Source organism: Rhinolophus ferrumequinum, chromosome 9 (assembly GCF_004115265.2).
Source record: "Rhinolophus ferrumequinum isolate MPI-CBG mRhiFer1 chromosome 9, mRhiFer1_v1.p, whole genome shotgun sequence".
NCBI classification, from domain to species: Eukaryota; Metazoa; Chordata; class Mammalia; order Chiroptera; family Rhinolophidae; genus Rhinolophus; species Rhinolophus ferrumequinum.
Window position 1 is genome coordinate 67613834 of NC_046292.1, and position 23541 is coordinate 67637374.

At 39.1% G+C, this 23541-nt stretch overlaps 1 protein-coding gene across 1 annotated transcript in view; it reads left to right on the forward strand.

Annotated features, from left to right (window-relative positions):
* LRRC8C (leucine rich repeat containing 8 VRAC subunit C) overlaps positions 1-23062 on the forward strand; it is a 72197-nt gene extending 49135 nt beyond the window's left edge. Inside the window, exon 3 of the mRNA XM_033115399.1 lies at positions 20598-23062. Within this exon, the coding sequence (XP_032971290.1) occupies positions 20598-22871 (2274 nt within the window). The 3' untranslated portion in view covers positions 22872-23062. The remainder of the gene's footprint in view (positions 1-20597) is intronic.
* The last annotated feature ends 479 nt before the right edge of the window (positions 23063-23541 follow it).

Genomic DNA, 23541 nt, shown 5'->3' on the forward strand with positions numbered 1-23541 from the left:
ATCAGCCCACATAAAAAACAAATATAAACTCATTGTAAACCAGGAGAGTGTATGTAGTATCCTATTCCTGTACAGTCATACACCCTCAAGGACCAATAGTGTAAACATCCAACTCTGCGCTATAAAAACAACTCTATTCAAAAGCTCAACACACTCAATAAAATAGACCAAATCCTGAAAGGTCAGCATGTTGCTTCCTGGAAAAATAAGATTGCTTTAGATCTCTGCTCAGTGACTCCAGGTTATCCTATAATGGCCAAATCCAAAACAGCCCACAGGCAGGCGGCTACCAAATATAGAGTTAGCAGTTTAGAAACCAGAAACAGGAACTGGAAGATACAAGCCCCCTGGAAGCCCTGAGGGACCGCTCAGTGACTGTTGGGCAGGAAAAACATTTCCTGCTTTCTGAATTAAGGAAGCAGGGGGAGCAGGGGAGCCAAGAGAGTGATTTCAATGGCTTGAAATCACCTACAAAAAAATTCTTGCAAACTTAACCTAATCCCCAGGAACAAAGTGGCCAGCAGGGTCACAGTGGAGAAGAGTTTGGGACATCTGAGCTTGTTGGTTGGAGTTGATCACCACTTTCATTTTTGGTACATACTGAAGTTAACTTCTGCTTCTCTGATTTAGAACCATCAGTGTCAACTCCATGGCAAATGGCCTTCTGGTGGTAAATAGTAGACTCCAGGGTAATTTCAGAGTTCGTTTTTGATCATGTGTCCTGAATTCTTGCTTCTGTCTCCCTCTTCCATGCTGTCCCATACTATCTGGACTTCTAATAGATGTTTTTCTTTTGCCAAATGTGGATTTATAGATAGAGGCTCAGAAATTCTTACTTAGATTAGCCTGTTGTTTAAGAATACTGATGAAATAGCAGATAGCCCTAATGGTAGGCTTAAAATGAAGACCTCATCTATGTTTTATCAAGTTTCTATGTTCCTACCTGTCACCATTCTACTTGGATCTTTGGGGAATATAAAACAAAAGTCAATTAATGGTGAAAATAATGTTAAAGAACAGCCTTCCTCATCTCTGTAGGGATAATGGTGGATGCTATAAGGGAAAAAGCACTATTTCAAAATCCCTGTTACATCTAGTAACAAAAAAATATGCCTTCGTTAGGACTTCCTTGTTATGGTGGTTTATTCAAACTGATACTTTTTATCTTCCCTAGAACTTACTTCTTGTCGTCTATCACCATGACAATTTAATGTGCATTGAATCCCTGGCCACAAAAATAATATATGAGTTCCTTTCACCTCACCCTCTGGCTTCAGCACAGGGCGTGAATCTAAATGCTTTTCTTAGCTCATCTATGCCGCCCAATGCCAGTCAGCAAATAAGGAGAATTTCCTTTTATCTCACTGTTATGGATTGTTATGCTCATGTTGCCTATTGATTGTTCAGTAATACATCTTCTTCCTCAAATAACAAAGCCCTGACAGAGTACTGGGTTTTTGTTTTGTTTGTTTGTTTCTTTTCCTATAAGAAGCAAAATGAGATTCACTATATATTTAGTCTCCGTTATTGATCGTGGGACGCAAATCACCAAAACCTGTATTTAAAGGTCTCTTTTAAGTAGGTTTGCTATGATACAGAGGAGATGATCTTGTATTTCTAATCACGGCCCTGAACTTGGAGGTCTTCCCCAGTCCTCTAATCTTACCAGGCAAACACTCACTTTTCCTCTTCTGCCGTCACTTGATTTCTCTCGAAGTCTCTTTCCCGTTTCACTGAGAACACTGGCAGCATCTAAATTCTGTCAACCACACCAAAACCATCCAAGTCAGATATAAGTGCTTTGAGAAAAATAAAGCAATGTAAGGAGAGAGCATGACGGAGGTCCTACTTTATTTAAATAAGGTGGTCAAAGAAGTTCTCTCTGGAAAGGTGACATTTGAACAGAACTAAAGGAACTGTGAGAGAGAGGTATGTAGGTATACTGGAGAAAGAACATTCCAGGCAAAGGAAACGAAGAGGCCAGTGTGGCAGGTACAGAAGGAGCATGGGCGAGAGTAGCCCCTTTCAGTCTTCTCTTGCCTGGATCCACTTTGTAGCGTTTGCCATCAGTATTGACCTAAATTGAGCACAAATGCCGGGTGTTTTGGATTTATGCTTCCAGCTGAAAATCTGACTTGTCAGAGGTCGGATAAAGAATTTAATCCCACAGTGTTTGGAACCTGGGACCTTATGAACCTCCAAAGCAATTAGTATTTACCTCTTTGTTGACGCTTATCTAGCTGCAGAGTGGCAGAAAGTGGTAAGAGCATGTCTCATTGCCCTTACAGGACGTCAAGCTGCTAAAGGCAGGATTTGTGTCTCATTCATCTTTGTACCCACCTGCGTGTTTTAGACCTAACACAAGAAATGTGTTGAGTGAATGCATTAACGTGCTTAGGCATCTCTAAGAATTCATTGTCTTAATAATAAAAATAATTATATGAGCATACAATTTAAAACTGCATCGTAAAACCAATGGAGGAAAGCTCTGCGTGGAGTAATTAATGAGGAGGTAATAAAAACCAGATCTCCCCGCAAAAGTATGAAGAGCAGCCAGTAGCATATGATCTTTCTTTAGTAGAATCAGAGATTAACCACGGGCCTTCTGCAGGTCATCATTATTAGAATAATTAGCATAAATCCAGTGCCAAAGAAATGAGACAGGGCCTTATGTTTGAGCAATAAACTTGGGAGAAAAGTCCTTTGAGAATGTACTGCAGTAGTATGCTAATAAGAGATCAGCAAATCCTGATTTGAACATGGTGATGTGCATTCTTACGTCGGAAAATTAACTATAGCTGTGATTTGTGTAGAAAAAGAAATCATGCTGCTACGGCAAAGAAACATAAGAAACTATAGAAATCGAGGCACCTTGGTCAAAACAAGTTACAGTTTTTTGAGTGAGACCAATTGAGTATATTTTACAGAAGTAAGTCTTAGTTATGTTTTCGCCGTATGTGGTTGTTTTTTAATGAAATTTTAGTTGAATGTTATGGTGAAAACCAGGTTTTCCTTATCCAGATGATTGCCCATTTATACAGATGTTGTGTGGAGAAGTCCGTTGCCAGCATCCCAAAGTAAACCACATTACTGGTGCTGATTAAGTTCTATTACTTAATGTTAGTGTTAGTACTAGTACTTATCCTTGTACCCATGGATTGGATTTTCTGAGCTGCTTTGAGAGTCTGAAAACCTCCATATTATTTTGTGGGAGAATGGTTCCTTCATTCCACACAACAAATTTTCAAATGAACTTTTGAGGACTTGCTTATCTTCATTAACTAATATACTTTAGTCTTTCAGGGATTTTTTAAAAATTCATTGGAGTTCAGTGTTCTTGAATAATGTTGATATTTTCGTGATATTGGTTTATTCTAATCTATGATGGTTGTAGTCCTGCACTAGTAAAATTCTTTAAAAATACAAAAATAACAGAATTTCAAAAGTGGGAGAGAATTTAGAGTGACTATGTTCCCATTCTTTATAAAAATCTCTTTTATAGCATTCTTGACTGATTAATACCTAGCTTCTGTTTGTGTATATCCGAGATAGGGAGAAGTGTTCTGTTTAACTGCAAATAAATTGGTGCATATTTATTGAATGTTGACTAGGTTCCTAGCACTGTGTTAAGTCTTATGGGGAATCCAAAGTAATTTAAATTCCATCTGTGTTCCAAAGAAACTTAAGAAATAGTTGGAGAGGAAAAATGACACATTCATTCATTCATTGTACCCATTTATTCCGTATGCTATGTTATAGGCATTCTGCTGTTCTGACAACACAAACTGGCTCTTGGTCCTGAAGATGTTTAAACTGTAGACAGACATTCATATATATTCTTCTAAAACGTAAGATAATTGCTGCAGTGTGTGTGTATGTTTGTGTGTGTGTGTGTGTGTGTGTGTGTGTGTGTGGTGTCATATTGCAATGACCAGATATTTCAATGGCTAAAAAAGAGGAAAAACAGTTAAGTCCACCTGGGGAAATCGTTTCTTAATATTCTATATAGAATGGTTTAAATTATATTCCTGAAAAAAAAACGTTATGGTGTATTATAAAGGTAAGACTTGTGAGGCAAAGTAAAATGTAATAAATGTCTGCTTGGAAGCTTCTAGCAAATAAAGGCTTTCAGCTTTTTTGATGTAACAGCACTTCCTCTTTCTAAGAATAAAGGAATAAAGGCTTTTAAATGTACATAGTGACTTTTCATCATGTAATAGCAAATTCAAAACATTAACTTTCCTAAAAAGTAAACTGTACTAACTGACAATGTTATACATTGAGTTGACATCTCCCTACTCTAGGTATATTAGTCCTTCAAAGCTGGTGTGAGATTCTTTGCACTGATACCTAAAGCTTAGGCCATGTAACCTGAAGTTCAAATGTGTTACCTTATGTTTTAGAATGTTGATGTTGACTATTAAAATGTACATGTTAGATATTGGACTCAGAAAATGCTTAATGCATGATGAGAAACCGTTGTAGAAATTTTACCTTCTGTATTACTTTTGTGCATGAATATATTGATTAGTCACTTAATTTTATATCTTTAGAAATTCTGCACTATCAGCCACAAATCTTTAGTCTATCAAGCAGGTCATCAACTACATCATCATTTTACCTTGTAAGAGATCTCATATGACCACTGGAAATGCAAAACCTGGGTTGATTTTTATAATTTCAGCTAGGTCAAATAAATTTAAAGAGAAAAGTTAAATCTTTCCCCAAAACTTCAAAGAGAGAATATGACTCTCTCATATGATTGTAGGTAAAACAGATGGATGTTTCCTGAGCCTCAGTTTGATTAAATGAGCAGGATAGGCGTCATTTCCATTTCACAGATTTATTGTGGGGAAAAAAATGGTCCCCCAAAATGGTGCCAGAATCTCTCTTTAAATATAGATACAGACTTCAAATGCATGGTCTTCATTTGGGGCATTTCCAATATAGTCATAAATGTGATTAGTTGCATCTCTGGCAAACAGATGGAAGGAGGTCTAAGATGAAGGACCAACGCCCCAATTCTTCCTTCCCATAATTGTCTGCCTCTTTATCCCAGTTGTCTCTGCAGAACCTGCATAGACAGAGGACAAGGTCAGGCAAAAGGACATTGAGTGAAAGCTAAGCTCTGGCCCCAAACCAAACCTCACTATCAATCTCCTGGTGAGCTAGGCCAGATCTCAGATAAGTTACCGATCTTCCTTTTTGGAAGCAATTTGCTAAGCACTGAAGACCCGTGTGACCTGGACCAGAAGGGGGTGGAGGGACAGCACACGAAGTCTTCTTATCCTCTTTCCCTGCACTTGAATCTATGCCTGCCCAGAACAAGAAAAGGAGAACCCAGACATGAAGAGTCAGACAGAGGGAGGAGAGGAAAGGGAAGGGGAAGAGGGGAGGAGATGAGTGATTCTCCCTAAAGCCAAGGGAGAGTTTGTCTGAGCTGTCCTCCTCAGGCCTCCTAGTACATGATCCACTTCCAACTAGCTTCAGACCCATATCGCATCAGTTCCAAGGAAGACACCTTTGAAGTGATGACTCCCAGGAGAAGTTCTAAAAAGAGTCCAACGGACCAATCCCAAGGGAGAGCCCCTACCACTTGAACTCGGAGCCTTAACCCCTATGAACACCAGTTTCAATACTTTTCCTGTGATGTTACCATCTCTACTGGCCCTCTTCCTACTAGAAAGAAGTCAGGAGCAAGAAGGAGTGTGGAGTTCTACCCAGAGATGATCCATCTGGATGAGTCAGAGAAAAGGAAAAATCTGTAACTGAAATTCACCCTATATGGTAAAAGATCTATTTGCCTGGAATGTGTGGAACTTTTCTTATCCAAATTAATGGTATTTCTGGGTTCCAGATAGCTTAATATCCAAAAAGCGTATGACTGAAAAAATTAATTGTCCTGCCATCCATCCAGCACATATAAATGACTGAGAATTGCCATGATTCTTGCCTTACCTGCAAACCTTCAATGATGTCACAACAAGGTACAGTTATTCTCTCTCTTAAAGGGTGCCACCTATTTTTCACGTAGATTGGGCCCCAGCCTGGCAGTTGACATAATTCATTGCTGAGTACTATAGCAAACTGTTTTTTGATTATTATAGTAAATTTCTAAAATAAATGATCATTTTTAACAATACCCACTTACCACAGTTTTTTTGTTTGTTTGTTTGTTTGGATGCTGCCAGTGTTTAGAATTCTGTATCTTTGTGCTATGTGTGCACTTTGTGTGGGTAGTCCAGAGGATTTATGTTTTTCTTGGGCTCTTCCAATTTCTTTCATCTTACTCCTGCTCACAGATCTATCAGTGAACTGCAGGATGTCCAGAGATAACTCAGTGGAGTACAGAAATAAGAGTTCAGTTTCTGGGGATTGCTTCAAAAAGAGCTTTTCCTTCATTATTTCAAGAGCATTCTTATAAATATTTCAAATTTTCAAACAACTGTAACAAATTGTTTCTCTTATGAATCATAAACTGTGAACTCCTAATGTTTATCCATAGTTTTTATAAATCCACCAAATTTTCTCACATGGATTTGACTTTGAAATAGATGCTTTCCACTTAAATCTTAAATTGCCATAGGTCAAAGAATTCACTAGTCCACTTGGTTTATGGAAGGGTGCCATGAAGCAAAATGAAAACAGTTTGAATCTCATTCACTCCCTCATTTTTTTTTTTTTCCTAATTCCTTTTGTGTCCTGGAGCAGTTTTCCTCAAGAAGGGGAAGAAAATACAATGTAGATACAACTAAGATATAGGAAATGAAAGCATCCTTGATAGTTAGAAAGTCTCAGGCTCACCAAGGGTGACAAGACTTAACACTCATAGTATGTGTAATAATCCTTACCCATGGAAAATTAGTGTGTCTATATTACAGTGGTAGTAGAATTGCCTTTACTCAGTGATATCAAAATGTAGACATGATCCTAATGTAACTGTGATTGGTTTCTGTCTTACTTAGGAGTAAATGGATAGCGCTTCCCAAATCTGGCACTCCTTGTGTATCTTAAATGAGTCAGCACTTAGCTCTGTCTTTAGGAATCACTGGGCTGACATCATTTGACAATTTGGAGGATGTGGGAAATGAATTGTTTCATCTTAAAGGAAAGTAACTAGAAGCCAAATATTTCCAGATGTTCACTGGCATCTGATTTTATAAATGTGTGTACTTGCTATTGTTGTGGTTTGTTTTCCTTTGGGTGGTGGGGGCACAGTATTTATTCATCTCATATTTACTGCATACGTACTTTGTACCATGCAATGTCAACAAGGATGGAGCCTACCTTTAAGGAGCTTCCTGGTCTAGGAGGTAAAATGATAAGAAAATAGACAATTATACTGTATTTTCTTAGGTGCTAAGATAAAGAGAATCAGGACTTCAAAAATTGCTCCAGTTCTGTTTAAGTGTGTATTCTTGTTCTGTATAATAATAATTTAAGAAATATGCTGTAAGTTTTTCAATGTTTAATTCCTCTATCAGAATAATGGCATTTAATGTTCCTCAGGCATAGACATTTCTGATGATGCTTAACTCGAGGAGATTTTTTTGTTTCTGGTTTTTAATCATGTACAGACAAACCCTATAGCAAGTGTACTAATGTTATACCTTACCATCAAGAGAATTCATAACTTCAAAAAGTCAAGTTTTAATCAGTTCATCCTGCCAGTTCCTTGGCCATCAATTCCATTCCTCAGTGGTGCCAGAGTATGATTTTTTTTTCCTTCTCCTTTTCCTGTTGCTATGAGCAACCAATGAGCAACCAATAAAAACAGACTTTTTACCCAGGCCTTGGATTTATAAATACTTTCAAAGTTGGCAATTTACTTTAGACCGATTCTCTCTCTCTCTCTCTCTCTCTCTCTCTCTCTCTCTCTCTCTACTATCTAGGTCTAAACTTCCTGCATACAGTGTGTTACTTCCTGTCCATCTTTAAGTTTCAGACATCATTAAAAAGAAGGAAGATGCCATGAGCACAGCAGGCAGGAAATGATGATGCCACACCCTTGCAGTTATGCTTTTCCATTGCCCCTGGAGACAAGGACCTTGTTTGTGCTGAAGAGAGTTATACTGTGTTTGTGGTATTCATGCATGTCTATTTGCATGCTCCAGTGGTGAATGCCCCCAAATACACAAGTATTAGAGAATAGCAAGACGTGATTAAGACATTTTCTGAAAATGAAAGCATTTAGATGTTCACCCCTTTGCAACTATCTTCTCTGCCTTTCAGTTCCTGGTCTTTCTCACCATTATTATTATCTTTTTTTTTTTTTTTTTGTATTTCAAATATTTTTAGTACACAGCCTTGAAACAAAATCTGCGTTTTCAGAATTAATCCTATCACTGACGAGAATAAATCTCACATCTCTTGAGGATAGTTGCTTTCCTTATTTCCCAGCATGTTGCTTCTGGGAGACTATGATTAATTAAGTTTGTACATTAACTGATAACTTAGTGACGTGAAAGTTAATTCCCTTCCTTTGTAGCTCCATCTCTTTTCCCAGGAAACATGGGTCTACCTCAGGGAGGAGGAGTGACAGTTCATATTTTTAATTTTTTCCTTTGCTCTTCCAAAATGCAGCCCTTTGTTCCTTTCTCCGGAACCCAGAAGGTTCTGACCTTACATTTCCCCAATGAACTGTCCAAGTCAAGTAGCTTCAAGGCCCAAATGAAGTTGCTCCTACTGCATGAAGCCTTCTCTGCTCACTCCAAGCCCAAGCTCTCATTGTACTTATCAGACCATTCACTGGTGCAAACACTTCCTTGTTAGCACTCCTGTTTGACTTTTAACATGTCTATTTATGTCTTTCCACCAAGATTCTAAGTGCTTTTAGAACAGTGAGCAATTGGTTATGCCTCCTTGATTTTCCTATTATGCTTAGCATATAACAGATGTTCAGTTAGTTTTAAGTGATGAAGGGTAGTCTGTCCCTAGTATTGATGAACAAACCCTAGGGAGTACGTCTTTGGAATCTAGTTCTTGCTAGATCATTCTTAGGTCAGCAGAAATAACTTGTTTTGTTCTATGAGATTGGGGGCAAATCTGGATTATCAGCTTCAGGATAGAACCCTTTGGAACAAGATGTATTTGAATCTGTGGGGTGGAAGGAAGGTAAAGGATAAAGTTAATCACCTTTGTATTGGCCTACATGCCTTTCTATGGCTCCAATCTACCTGTTTTAATCAAACTTGCCATACCCAAGTGAAAGCACTGTCTGAAGAATAAGCCACACTCTAAGGAATACCACTGGATCACAAGTTAACGTATTGGAATGGTATCAGCTGTTTTATCATACACAGCCAATTTTCTCACTTCATTCAATGATAATATAGTCATAATTATGATTTAAAGTCTAAACTGGAGAAATAATTTTTGGGTTATAGTTCATAAAAAAAGAACAATGGACTTAATTGCTGAGGTTGTAGGAAAATAAGTATTATACGCTGTTAGAGGAAGATGTGTAAGCTCCCTTCCCCTGTTTTTGGTGGGGAGTGGAATTTGGCATTACAGGTTTACTTGTTTGGGTCACTACACAAGGAATGCTGATTCTTCATAATGTTTGTCTTGAGACTAATTTTTATATTAAAACACACACATCCACACTCTCTTGGAAAAGATAGTAAAGCAAGTGTTACACTTCAAAATACTCCCTCTGTTCAACGGATATAGTCATAATAGATAAAGTATAAAAAGAGATAAAAATGTGTACATGGGCTCAAAAACAAGATACAGATTTCTCTAGAGCACAAATGAAATACTGAGTGAGGCTTAGCAACTGCTGGGCTTTCATCCAAAAGTAGGCAGTAGCAGCCAGGAGCTCAGCTCCTGCCAGTAAAGCGAACTAAAAATGCACTGGGCAAGATAAGAGACTGGAGCCTGGTCACTGTTTGAAGCCAGAGGCGCTCACTCCCAAAAGGAAGCTGAAAAGAATGGCAATTACCTTTACACTGGATCTGTTGCCTCAGAGGAAACTGTGCATCTGGGGTGCCTCCCAACCAAGAACTGAGTCACCTGCCTACTGTCTCCCTGACTGGATCTGTGAGATTCTGACATTATGGTGGATCATCAGAATACTATGATAAAACGTAATGGTGGACTGGGCGGGCTGAAGGTTGAGTGCTGGAAACCACAAAAGAGTGTGTGAGAGATGGTGGGAAATCTTCTCAGAACAAGCCTAACACCCAGAACACGTGAAGAAAATTATGCTAAGAAAGGCTGTCAACAAAACTAGCAGTTGAAACGATTCACTTGAGATGAAAGTAAGTTTTGAAATGAACAATTTAATATAAATATATGTGGAATGGTCAAAGATTGGTTATAAAAAATTCAGAAATCTTAGAAATAAAAAAGTCACTGAATATAAAAATATCAACAGGTAGAATAACTAGACTGCATTCAGTTGCAGAAAGAACTAATGAATTAGATAAGAGTTCTGAGCTTACCTAGAGCTTAGCAGAAAGACAGGGATTTAAAAGGACACACACACTCAACACCCATGGAAGATTGAATGAAAAGCTCTAACATACGTTTAATAGGAACTGCAGAGCAAAGTGGAAGAAATAGTGGAGCAACTTTTGAAGCAATATTTAAAGAGATTCTTCTAAAATTTTCCAAATTTGTATACTTACTACAGATATTGAGCAGGATTAGTCCACATACATTTAAAATAAAGTGAAACTATAGATCTGGGATTAAAGGTAAAATCTTGAAAGCTACCATAGAGAAACATAGGTTGCCCACTAAAGAAGAAACTCAAGAGAAATCCAAGATGGCGGAGTAGATAAATACTGTGCCTGCTTTCTCCTGTGAACGCATTAAATATACAACTAAATTATAGAACAGTCAACCTGGAGAACCATCTGAAGTCTGGCTTTTGTTTATAACTAAGGATAAAAAGAAGTCACCTCGAGACTGGTAGGAAGGGTGGAGACGAGAAGTGGGCAGGCCCCAAACCTCCATGTCGCAGTTGAGAACCAGCCACAGAGGTTCTCCCCGGAGAAGCAAGAGACCTCAACCCCACACCAGCCTCCCCAGCTGGCACCGGGAAGAGGAGCCTCCACAATATCTGGCTGTGAAAAACAGTGGGGATTCTGACCATCCGGGTGGGACAGAAGGCTGCGGGAAACCCAAACATCCTCTTAAACTGCCTGTTTACAGACTCTCTCACTCGCAGGCACTCACCTTGGGCTCCAGCAGAGGGACAATAACTCGGGGGACATCAGAGGCATACAAGGGGCAGACTGAGATGTGTGGCTTCCAGTTAAGGGCTGGAGGATGGTTGCCATTTTCCTGGTCTGTGGTCATTCTCCCTTGCAGCCGGCAGGCAGGTGCCATCTTTCCTGTGTTGAGCCAGCTCCCTCTGGCCAAATCTGAATCGATTGGCCTGGTGAGCTCTACTGTTCCACCATGCTGACTCACTGAGACCCCACCCAACCCAATTTGCCCAACACCTGCGACATTTTCTCCAAGAGCAGCCAGCCCCGCTTGCCCTGCACTCTTTCTTGAAAAAAAACTGTCAGAGTCGCAGGACCCAGGCACGCAGCAGCTGGCCTCGGTGTGCTCTACAACTTTTGCTGAGTAGCTCCAGGCTCAGCACTGGCACAAAACCAGAGTCTACATTAACCTGTTGACCACAATTCTTCCCACTCTAGTGATGCCTGAGACCCTTCCTCATTTAAGTCATGTACTGCGTGAGGCTTTATCAGGCGCTGATCCTTAAGGGAGAGGGCAGGTGGCAGCAGGCCTCAGGGTATCCTGCTTTTCGTAGTGCTACCCCAGGCCCGGTACTGGTGGAAACCATCCTCAGTTCGCAGTGTGGCCTCTCCCACATGCCTCCAGGGTTAGCACAGGCAGCAAACAACTGTGGATCACTTTGTAGTTCCTACCAGATAGTCCCTGGCCAGTCACAGACAGTGGATGACCTGGGCCTGCACTGGTCACCAGAATGAACATATTTGGAGGTTGGCTTCAGACCACAGCAGAACACTACCCAATTAGCCCCACAAGTGGCATACTCAAAGGGTGGTCTCAATAGTCACAAGAGCCCACTGGGGTGAATCCCATTCACTGGGGCAGGCCCCCCACACAGCATCCTGTAACCTGTGGACATGGTCAAACCCCACAGCCAAATAGCCTGAGAGGGTCAATCCTATCCACTGATGTACCAGTAGCAATCAAGGCTCAACTATAATAGGAGGGCACACACAACTCACACAAGGGACACTCCTAGAGCACCTAAAGCAGGTGACCAGGGAGACTGCCAGGGCACCTATTACATAAGGCCACCCAGCCAAGACTGGAAGACATAGCAGATCTACCTAATATATAGAAACAGAGAGGCAGCCAAAATGAGGAAACAAAGGAATACATCTCAAATGAAAGAACAAGAGAAAACTCCAGAAACAGAACAAAACAAAATGGAGGCAAGCAACCTACCGGAGACAGAGTTCAAAACAATGGTTAAAATAGTGCTCAAGGAACTTAGTGAGAACTTCAACAAAGAGATAGCAAGCATAAAAAAGGACATAGAAACCATGAAAAAGAACCAGTCAGAATTGAAGAATAGGATAACTGAAATGAAGAATGCACTAAAAGGAATCACCAGCAGATTAGATGAAACAGAGGATCGAATCAATGATTTGGAAGACAAGGTAGGAAAAAACACCCAATCACAACAGCAAAAAGAAAAAAGAATCCAAAAACTGAGGACAGATTAATAAGAGATCTCTGGGATAGCATGAAGCATAACAATACTTGCATCATAGGGGTATCAGAGGAGAAGAGAGAAAGCAAGGGATTGAGAACCTATTTGAAGAAATAAAAACTGAAAACTGTCCTAGCCTGGTGAAGGAAATAGATATACAAGTCCAGGAAGCAGAAGAGAGTCCCAAACAAATGAACCAAAACAGGCCCATGCCAAGACACATTATAATTAGAATGGCCAAGGTTAAAGACATCCTAAAAGCAGCAAAAGAAAGGCTACTAGTAATCAGAAACGAATGGAATAATAAAGTGCTGAAGGGAAATTAGAGAATTTTATAACTTACTAAACTATTACTATTCAAGACAACGCAATATAAACATGTTCAAACATACAGGTATATGAGTTTTCTATCCACATTAAAAGAATAATTAAGGAATATACTTCAACCAAAAGGAAAATGAGCCCAGGAAGAACATACAGGATCTAAGAAAACTGCTGAGCACATGATTTAATAAATATATAAACAATCACATATAGATTATCCAAAAAAAAATAAAAAATGGATGTTTCAAAAGAAAGCTAAAACAAACTCTGGGAACAACAAAATAGGGTAGTTCAGTAGGTACTTAAAACATGGGAAGTAAGGATACTGAAAATCTCAAAGTGTGTATGTTTTAAGAAATTACAGATAACCTCTATTATAGAAATACAGTTTACACCTTCCTAATGAGCTGAGTGGGATGGGAAATAGAAAATATGGAAAATATTATCAATACAACAGGAGGCAGGAAAAGGGAAGGAAAGATATTTATAAAAATTAAAAATACAGAAATAAAGTTAAATATTAATAAATATTTAAATATGAGTGGGCAAAATAATGTAATGGATTAAATTCATTTGTAAAAAGAAAGAGGTGATTTGTTTTTGTTTTTGTTTTTGAATCCATAAAACAGATACCTAAGAGATTAAACATGATACGAAAAACCAGAGAAAAGCTGTTGAAGCCCTGTTAATATCAGAGAGCATTTAACCCTCCATCTTCAAGAATGCACTCTTTATCAAAACAAGATATATATTTGAGTTTTAAGACATATGTAAATTCTTGTAACCACCATGATCACATCATACAGAAGAATCTCAACACCCCGAGGAATTCCCTGGTCCTGAGCCTTTGCAGTGCACCTCTGTCAACGGCTGATCTGTTCTCTGTTCTATTTTACAGAATGCCATGTAAAATTGGACAGCATGTAACTTTTTGAGACTGGCACTGGTTTTAATAGAGAAAATGCCTAACTGCACATCATCATGGCAATTTGATTAATAAATTATGGCACGTCCACACTGTGTAATTCTGTGGTCCTTAGAATGAAGTAGATCCCTATGTGCCAATATGTTAGGGTCTCCAAGACATACTGTGAAAATGAAAATATCAAGGTGAATGAACAGTACATATAGTAAGGTTTCATGTGTTTATATGTCATATATACTTTGTAAATGTACAGATACATATCTGGAAGAGATACTCCAGACTCGTTAGAACTTACTAAGGAACGGCATGGGAATCAGGAAAGATTAAGGGAGGACTCTACCTTCTGTGTTAAAAAGTGTTTTTCAAGAAAAATAGATTTATGATAGCAAAAAAAATAAAATACTTAGGCATAACTTAACAATAAATGTTCAACACCTATGTAAGGAAAGCTATAAAACACAAAATTAGAAACATTGTGGAGAGGAAGAATCAACACCATAAAGATGTCAGTTCTTCGTATTAATTAATTTATAAATGTGTAATTCCAATAAAAGTACCACCAAGGTTTGTTTTCTTTCAAGATACGTTGATTATAAAGTTCACTGTGAAAGACAAGTCTGAATTTGAGCATTTGTCACACTAATTGCCAATGTAGTTGTCTTTTCTCGTGCTTGACCTTGAAGGGCTTATCTTGGTATCCCTAACATAATAGATGACCTATAGTAGATCCTCCAAAATGGTCCCCTGAGACACAGCACTTAGGTTCTACATGTCCTACCCCACCCGCATCCATGTCATTTCTATCCCTGGCATGTAATAGGTCAGCTGGCCCTTACTTGTGTCATTCTTTCTTTGTTATTTCAAGCAGTTTTTCTGAAGCTGAGTGGTTTGGTTTTGTTCTTGTTTTGTTTTACTTTAACCTCAGCTCTCTGGTGTCTCATTCAAGCAAATACCGCAGTGCTTTTCTGGAAACTGCCTAAATTAAGTAGATATTATTTTTACATTGTAATAATGGGTAATATGATTCTAACAAATGACTGAAAATCAAGTAACCATCATCAAAGATACATCATGCAAAGATCATGAATATTAATGACTTAAAATCGTGAAAGTTACTTACTAATCGTGAAAGGCCCTAATTTTGCACTGACTATGCAAGATAATTCAAAGAAATTATGTACATACTTCATTTAAAAATGCATCTTTTGCTTGTATAAATTTGACAATTACAATTTTAAATATTTCTTTTCCTGGATGTGAGCAGCATTTCAGAGCCTGATTTCGATGAGTTTAAGGTATTTTGATGAGCTTGATTTTTCATTTTCTCTTGAAAACATTTCCCTGTAGAAAGCAAAAGCAAGAAATTCAGTTATCTCATTGACCTTAGAATTAAGGAAGCTGTGTTCCTTTTTTTCCAAAAACATCTCTTGTGTTATGTCAAAGTAATTGACAAATGAGAATTCATGAATCCAAATTTTAGTGAGCCCAATTTTCTAATCCCTGCAACCCTTTGGTTTCTTTTCCAGAAATGTTACCTAGATATATTAGCATAGTCATGGAACAAATTTATATGTATATTTTTATTCCTCCAAGGACTTTAATTGTAAAAACTAGGGGAGCATTTTACACAGTTCTGTCACCTAGATGTCAGCTGCTCGTTAGGATCTAGGGTACACTGGGTCAAACTCCAGGCCACAGCCCTTCCCAAATTCTGGCAGACTCCTGGAAGGATTAGGTTCTCATGGTCCCATTTCCTGCTTCCATGGAAACAGTTTAGATTATAGATGTTTACTATCCCAGGCAAACTGTCCCTGTCTGTACGGTTTGATACAAGAATGAAATTTAGCCCCTTTTTGCTGTAATTTCTAGAAAATTCCTTAATAAAAGGGGTGTGTGTGTGTGTGTGTGTGAGTGTGTGTGTTTAGCAGATTTTACCAAAGGTTTGGGGAAGATTGAAAGATATTTACATCTCAAAATAGAAATTATATAAGTGTATACTCCAGCCCCCCACCACGTCGCTTATTTCCTTTAATCCTATCCCCTCTCTGTTCTACTGACTCACCTCCTCTCCCTCCAAACCTGTTTCTCCCAATATAGAGGAGGCAGTTTAACCATCTTTGTTGCCGTGGCTTTGTGTGACCTTTGTTCTCAGTGACTCACCTTCTTCTGTGTCCCTCTCCTCCTCATTCCCAAACTAACTTAGAGATTTTCCTTAACATAGATTATTTCATCCAAGAATTATTCTCATAGCCCCTTTTAGGATAGTAACTTTCTCACCTTTGTATATTTTGGATCAGATTCCCTTGTTCATTTTGCTTTTTAAATTTTTTTCTCTCCCCAATTTCTTTTCCCTCCTTTTCTCCCTCCTCCTACACAAACACACCATGTAGCTCTCGTCTCAAGCTTTTTTCCTCCAAAAGCAGTCGCAGGGTTGCCCCTAGAAAAAATGGTGGAAATCCTCCTCATTGTGCTGTGTGCATACGAGCTGGGACGGTCTGAGCCCTAGGGGTCTGTAGAATGGGATGGGGTGGGGGCTTTCTCCCTGTGCCTTCCCCAAGCCCTCTGCCTGGTCCTGCACCAGCAGCCTGGAACCCTTTTTTAATGCTGGGTTTACACTCTAATCTTCAAATTACTGGGTAAAGGTAAAGAGAAGTGAGGTAGATACAGTAAGTTCTCACTTAACATCGTCTATATGTTTTGTGACTTTACGTGAAATGATGTGTAAAAAAAACAATTTTACCAGAGGCCAATTGATATAAACAGAGTTAAGTTCCAGTGACATCTCATCAATGATATAACAAAATGACACTGCATGAAACGGCATTATATGAGGACCTGCTATGTAGGTGTAATTAGACAAACTTCTCAAAAGAGCAGAAGAGGTAACACAAAAACTTGCAAGTTCTTACAAACTGCTGTTATTTACAAACATACCACAAAAACACCCTTTACCTTTTCTTTTACTTTTTTTTTTTTCTGGAAGCCTGTCTGTCTTATTTTTTTGTCTTCTCTTTTATTATACCTTTCAAAATAGGGATCCTTCTCCCACTTCTTAAACTTGTAGTGTTCCAAAATACTGTTTCTATTAAACATGGAGGTTAACTTCCTTCCTCTCTCCTGTGGCTATTTTACTGTTTAAATCTTCACCCTCTTTACTCTTGAACTCCGTCATCTCCCCTATTCTTTTTCATAGTCCTAGATCGGACAACTTGCCATCACGTTCCTTGGGAATTCTACTCTGAGCTGCGTTTCTCTGGAGTCTTCCTACAACATGTTTTCTCAGCAACAAGAGCAGCTATTGTTCTTCGCGACTAAATTTCAGGGTTTTTTCCTACTCTCTGCTCAGTTCTGAGTAGTTAACAGTTTCTGGAAGATAGATCACTGTCTTTACCATCCTAGGATTTAAGTAGGCACGTTTTTAAAATGATACCTTCATGAAATTTGAAAGAGAAATATGGCGTTAGAAGGCTGAAAGGAACTTCTGGAGATCATATGTGTATTACTCTCCTACGCTGGGCCATTCTCTATGAAAGCATACTAACAGAAGCTTGGTGAAGTGAGGAGACCATGTGGAGTGGTGGAAGAATACTAGGCTGTAAACAGAACAGGTTTAAATTTTGCTCTATCATTTTCTAGCTGTGTGACCTTGGGCAAGTATTAGCTTAATTGTCCAAAACTTTGGTATGTTACGTTTCTTCTTCTACAGAATGGGGAGAATAGGACCTGTCTCCCTTACATGGCAGATGCTAGCTGATCAGGTGCCTTTGTGCAGAATATAAAAAGGCATCCCCACTGTGTGGCCATAGCCCCAAGGGCACACAGCTGAGAAAGGGGAGCCAAGCAGGATTTCAGCCCATGCGTGCCCTTTAGCTGGGCACCCTGGTGCAGTGTGTAACCTAAAACCTATCCAACCTCCAGCCATGCAGACATCTTCCACCACTGGGAGCAAGCCTGGGAGGGCTGGGCAGAGGGACAGTAATGGGCCTGCCTGGTTTCTTGGCCGGGATTCAGCACCTTTATAAGGTGCCTTTTTACCTCCTAAGTGATCTTGCTTTCGCACTGGTTCTTCTGTATTTTCATCCACCACTAACAATGTCACATTAACTCCAAGGTGTCGCTCTTGGAGAAGGTGCTCAGGGAAGCACTCCTTTCCCCGCTGGTCTTAAGCCCCCACCTTCTGCCTACTTCAAAGATTGTCGAAGCATTTAATGAGACCACGAATGGGAAAACTTCTAGAATATGACACAAACAATGACTTTCTTACTTCCGTGTTTCCCTGAGAATAAGACCTAGCCGGACAATCAGCTCTAATGCATATTTTGGAGCAAAAATTAGTATAAGACCAGATCTTATTTTGCTATGAGACCGGGTCTTATATAATATATTATATAATATAATTAATATAATACCAGGTCTTATATTAATTTTTGCTCCAAAAGACACATTAGAGCTGATTGTCTGGCTAGGTCTTATTTTCAGGGAAACAGGGTTGTCTCTCTTTTATATTCCCTCAAGATAGTCTGCCATATGTGTAGGCCTTCTCCTACTAGTTTCTGTTCCTGGAGTTTCCATGGTAGAATTGACTCCCAAGATATATGAAGGATGCTCCATTGAGATGTGAGATAAAAATTAAAACTTTATATTTATCTTAAAGGGAAAGGAATTAAACTTTTCTAGTATTTGACATAGGGATTGACAGTATTTAATGGATATAATTATGAAATAAACAGACATAAACTGAGTGGGGAAAAAACAACATTTTTTTCCCTGAGAAAGGTAAGTGATAAAAATGTTTGCAAACCACTACTCAATTCTCACACCTCTGTAGCCGCTGAACCCTCTGAATGTAATCACTTTTATTCTTCTTCCCTGCTTTCTTTTGATTGACATAAGAAGTAGTTGCCCCTGCTTTATCTTCCAGGACAGAGCTTTTATCAATCTTGTGGTGGGTGGAGTTTCTCTCTCTTCCCCTAACCTCATTTTTCCACTGTTACCTGCATAGGATATGGGAAGCAGTGAGCTCTTTCCCTAAAACAGGAATAATTTGTATAAGGTAATTTGTAATTTAGGATAAAGTCAGATTGGGATCTTTCTGGTTTAATCCTAGAAATTCAGTAAAATACAATAGAAATGTGGTTCGAGGTCCAGGTGGGCTGCGCTAAATGACCTTAGCAAGTTATTTAACATTTCTGTTTCTTGGTCTCCTCATCTGTGAAATGGGAATAAGAGTGCCTGCCTCACTAGGGTAAGGTGACAATTAAAAAAATTGATACCCATGGCATTTTTAGAATAGGGTTAGTTGCACGTTAAACACAACAGAAATCACTGTAATCCCCATCCCTATCTACATCCCTAAGAGAGGTATGGTCCACACCCCGACCTATTCAACTCCAAACTGGAAGTACTAGTGTCAGTTCTGGATTCCTTTACTTTCCCATTAAAAAGCTACTGGTGATCTCCTATGTATCAGGCGCTCTACTGAGTGTTGGGGGCTCCACTCAATTGTCAAGCCTTGTGCTTCTGACTGGTGAGCTGTATCCCCCATGTCAGCAGCTCGTGGCCATAGCAGTCCACTTTGCAATAGATTCAGTTTCTACTTCTCTAATCAATATAAAGGGCTTTGCTGTTACAAAAGCACTAAACATTTTGCTGTTGTAGAATCACTAAACACTAGGGATTTCCAGCTATTTGATATTTTAAGGTACAAATAGACTTTCCCTGCATTGTTAGTTCCACATCTTATTGCTGTCAATCCCTTGGTTATTATTCCTCCTCTGAACTGTTTACTTATTGTTCAAAGAGTTCCGTTTACATGTACTTCTTCCTGAGGATGATTCCTACAGGATTATATAAGGTGTATTCTGCCTCATACTAATCTTCAAAAGGATACATTCTGTCTTACCCAAGTTGCAATCTTATGAGACTGCTGGACATTTTCACAGCTTAATATTCTTTTCAGCAAATTGAAGTACTGGTAGAGGGATAGAAGTTCTCAACATAATGTTTTATGTAAAAAGCTAGCAAGTTTAAACATAATTATTTTGCTATTGAACACTTCTGTATTCTTTCACCTCTCTCTGAAGAAATGGTTTTTATAAAACCCTAGTAAATTCCCATTATATTAAAGCCATTCACATTCGTCTATGCATGTAGTCCAGGATATGGGTAGAAAGAAAAGGGGAAATGATAAAGACAGGAATTTCTTCCAGATTTCCTCCTTCCAGTCCTTTTACTTCTCAAGCTAATATAATCTTGGGAGCCATCCAGTTCGAGACTGAGCCTGATAAAGGGATGTACTTCCCAGACTAATGACTGATTCTCCCAGGCTCCAGTGAGAGAAAAAATGGAAAATTTGTTTAAATGTATGACTGTTCTTTAAATATTTATTTTGTTGTGAATTGTTCTATGTCTTAACAAAACTGCTGTTTTATGTCATAATTTAAACAGGAATAACAAAGTGATATATTTTATTTTTCCAGCATGTGGTGTAAGAATAAAATCTTGGTGCTGGAATTAAACATTGTATTCTCCAGACAAAGGAAATGGACATTTATTGGATGTGATTGCTGCTTTCTTTGCACTAATGCTATTATGAAAGCTCTTTGAATAATACAATTTGAAAATATTATTTCTGTGTTTCAGGTCATGCAAGACAAGATCATTTGCCTTCCGAAAAGAGTTCAGACTTCTCAGAACCACTCTTCTGTTTCAAATGTCTCTCAAGCAGTTGCCGGGACCACCCCCCTACCTCCACCTAAACCATCTCCGACTAACCCCGTCACTGTGGAAATGAAAGGCCTGAAGACAGACCTGGACCTTCAGCAGTACAGTTTCATAAACCAGATGTGCTACGAGCGTGCCCTCCACTGGTATGCCAAGTATTTCCCTTACCTTGTTCTCATCCATACCCTGGTCTTCATGCTCTGCAGCAACTTTTGGTTCAAATTCCCTGGCTCCAGCTCTAAAATAGAACATTTCATCTCCATCCTGGGGAAGTGTTTTGACTCTCCCTGGACCACACGGGCTTTATCGGAAGTGTCTGGGGAGGACTCAGAAGAGAAGGACAACAGGAAGAACAACATGAGCAGGTCCAACACCACCCAGTCTGGTCCAGAAGGCAGCCTGGTCAACTCTCAGTCGTTAAAGTCAATTCCTGAAAAGTTTGTGGTTGATAAATCCACTGCAGGGGCTCTGGATAAGAAGGAAGGGGAGCAAGCAAAGGCCTTATTTGAGAAGGTGAAGAAGTTCAGGCTACATGTAGAAGAAGGAGACATACTCTATGCTATGTATGTTCGCCAGACTGTACTTAAGGTTATAAAATTCCTAATCATCATTGCATATAACAGCGCCCTGGTTTCCAAAGTCCAGTTTACAGTGGACTGTAATGTTGACATTCAGGACATGACTGGATATAAAAACTTTTCTTGCAATCATACCATGGCGCACTTGTTCTCAAAACTCTCCTTCTGCTACCTATGCTTTGTAAGTATCTACGGATTGACGTGCCTTTACACCTTATACTGGCTGTTCTACCGGTCTCTAAGGGAGTACTCCTTTGAGTATGTCCGGCAGGAGACTGGAATTGATGATATTCCGGATGTGAAAAATGACTTTGCTTTTATGCTTCATATGATAGATCAGTATGACCCTCTGTATTCCAAGAGATTCGCAGTGTTCTTGTCTGAAGTAAGTGAAAACAAATTAAAGCAGCTGAACTTAAATAATGAGTGGACTCCCGATAAACTGAGGCAGAAGCTACAGACGAATGCCCATAACCGGCTGGAGTTGCCTCTTATCATGCTCTCTGGCCTTCCAGACACTGTGTTTGAAATCACCGAGTTGCAATCTCTAAAACTTGAGATCATTAAGAACGTAATGATACCAGCCACCATTGCACAGCTAGACAATCTCCAAGAGCTCTCTCTACACCAGTGCTCTGTCAAAATCCACAGCGCTGCACTCTCTTTCCTAAAGGAAAACCTCAAAGTCTTGAGCGTCAAGTTTGATGATATGAGGGAGCTGCCCCCTTGGATGTACGGACTCCGGAATCTGGAAGAGCTCTACCTGGTTGGCTCTCTAAGTCATGATATTTCAAAAAATGTCACCCTTGAGTCTCTGCGGGATCTCAAGAGCCTTAAAATTCTCTCTATCAAAAGCAACGTTTCCAAAATCCCTCAGGCAGTGGTTGATGTTTCCAGCCATCTCCAGAAGATGTGCATACATAACGATGGCACCAAGCTGGTGATGCTCAACAATTTAAAGAAGATGACCAATCTGACAGAGCTGGAACTGGTCCACTGTGACCTGGAGCGCATTCCTCATGCTGTGTTCAGCCTGCTCAGCCTCCAGGAATTGGACCTCAAGGAAAATAATCTGAAATCTATAGAAGAAATCGTTAGCTTCCAGCACTTGAGAAAGTTGACAGTGCTAAAACTGTGGCATAACAGCATCACCTATATCCCAGAGCATATAAAGAAACTCACCAGCCTGGAGCGTCTGTCTTTTAGTCACAATAAAATAGAGGTGCTGCCTTCCCACCTCTTCCTATGCAACAAAATCCGATACTTGGACTTATCCTACAATGACATTCGATTTATCCCACCTGAAATCGGAGTTCTACAAAGTTTACAGTATTTTTCCATCACTTGTAACAAAGTGGAGAGCCTTCCAGACGAACTCTACTTTTGCAAGAAACTTAAAACTCTGAAGATTGGGAAAAACAGCCTGTCAGTACTTTCACCGAAAATTGGAAATTTACTATTTCTTTCCTACTTAGATGTTAAAGGCAATCACTTTGAAATCCTCCCTCCCGAACTGGGTGACTGTCGAGCTCTGAAGAGAACTGGTTTGGTTGTGGAAGATGCTCTGTTTGAAACTCTGCCTTCTGATATCCGGGAGCAAATGAAAACAGAATAACTTATTTTTGTTTAAAGTTTGACTGAAACATGCTTCTACCAAATACAGTATAAATAATTAGGTAGTCTTAATGCCTTTCCTATTTTATGTTTGTTTTTTTTTTCTTTTCACACGAAACAAAATGTACACAAAAACTGAGTAAGGAGTATGTATTTTTTAATAAAAATTTAATTGTATTTTTTCAATATTAATATTTTAAAGTTTTATTTGTCCTGGAACCTAAGTACCTATTATTGTTTTCTACTGACAGAAACAGATGGGTTCCATATGTTTTTGTTTTGTTTTGTTTCTGTTGTTTTAGTATTTTTTTTCAGTTCATTCTTGCAAAAGGGAGGGAATTTAAGTTGCATGCTTTTTGGTGTTTTTTTAATAGGTAAAGATATTTTGCCAAGGTCATTTTTAGCTTGTTTACACCTGTACAGTTCCTTGTTTTGGTTGTCATTGTGTGTATACCAAGGAATCTGTGCCAGTTATTTTAATACCAGCTGCCTTCTCCATTGGCCAACCCCTTCATTCTATAGAAAACTCTGAAGTGTAAATTCACATAAGTGCATTGTCACAGACTATTTATTTAAAATTTTCCCCCACCTCCAACAGAACCCTAAATTATGTTACTTCATATACCTGACAGATAAAGTTATCCTTAGGCAAGGATTTTGTAAGTGAATAA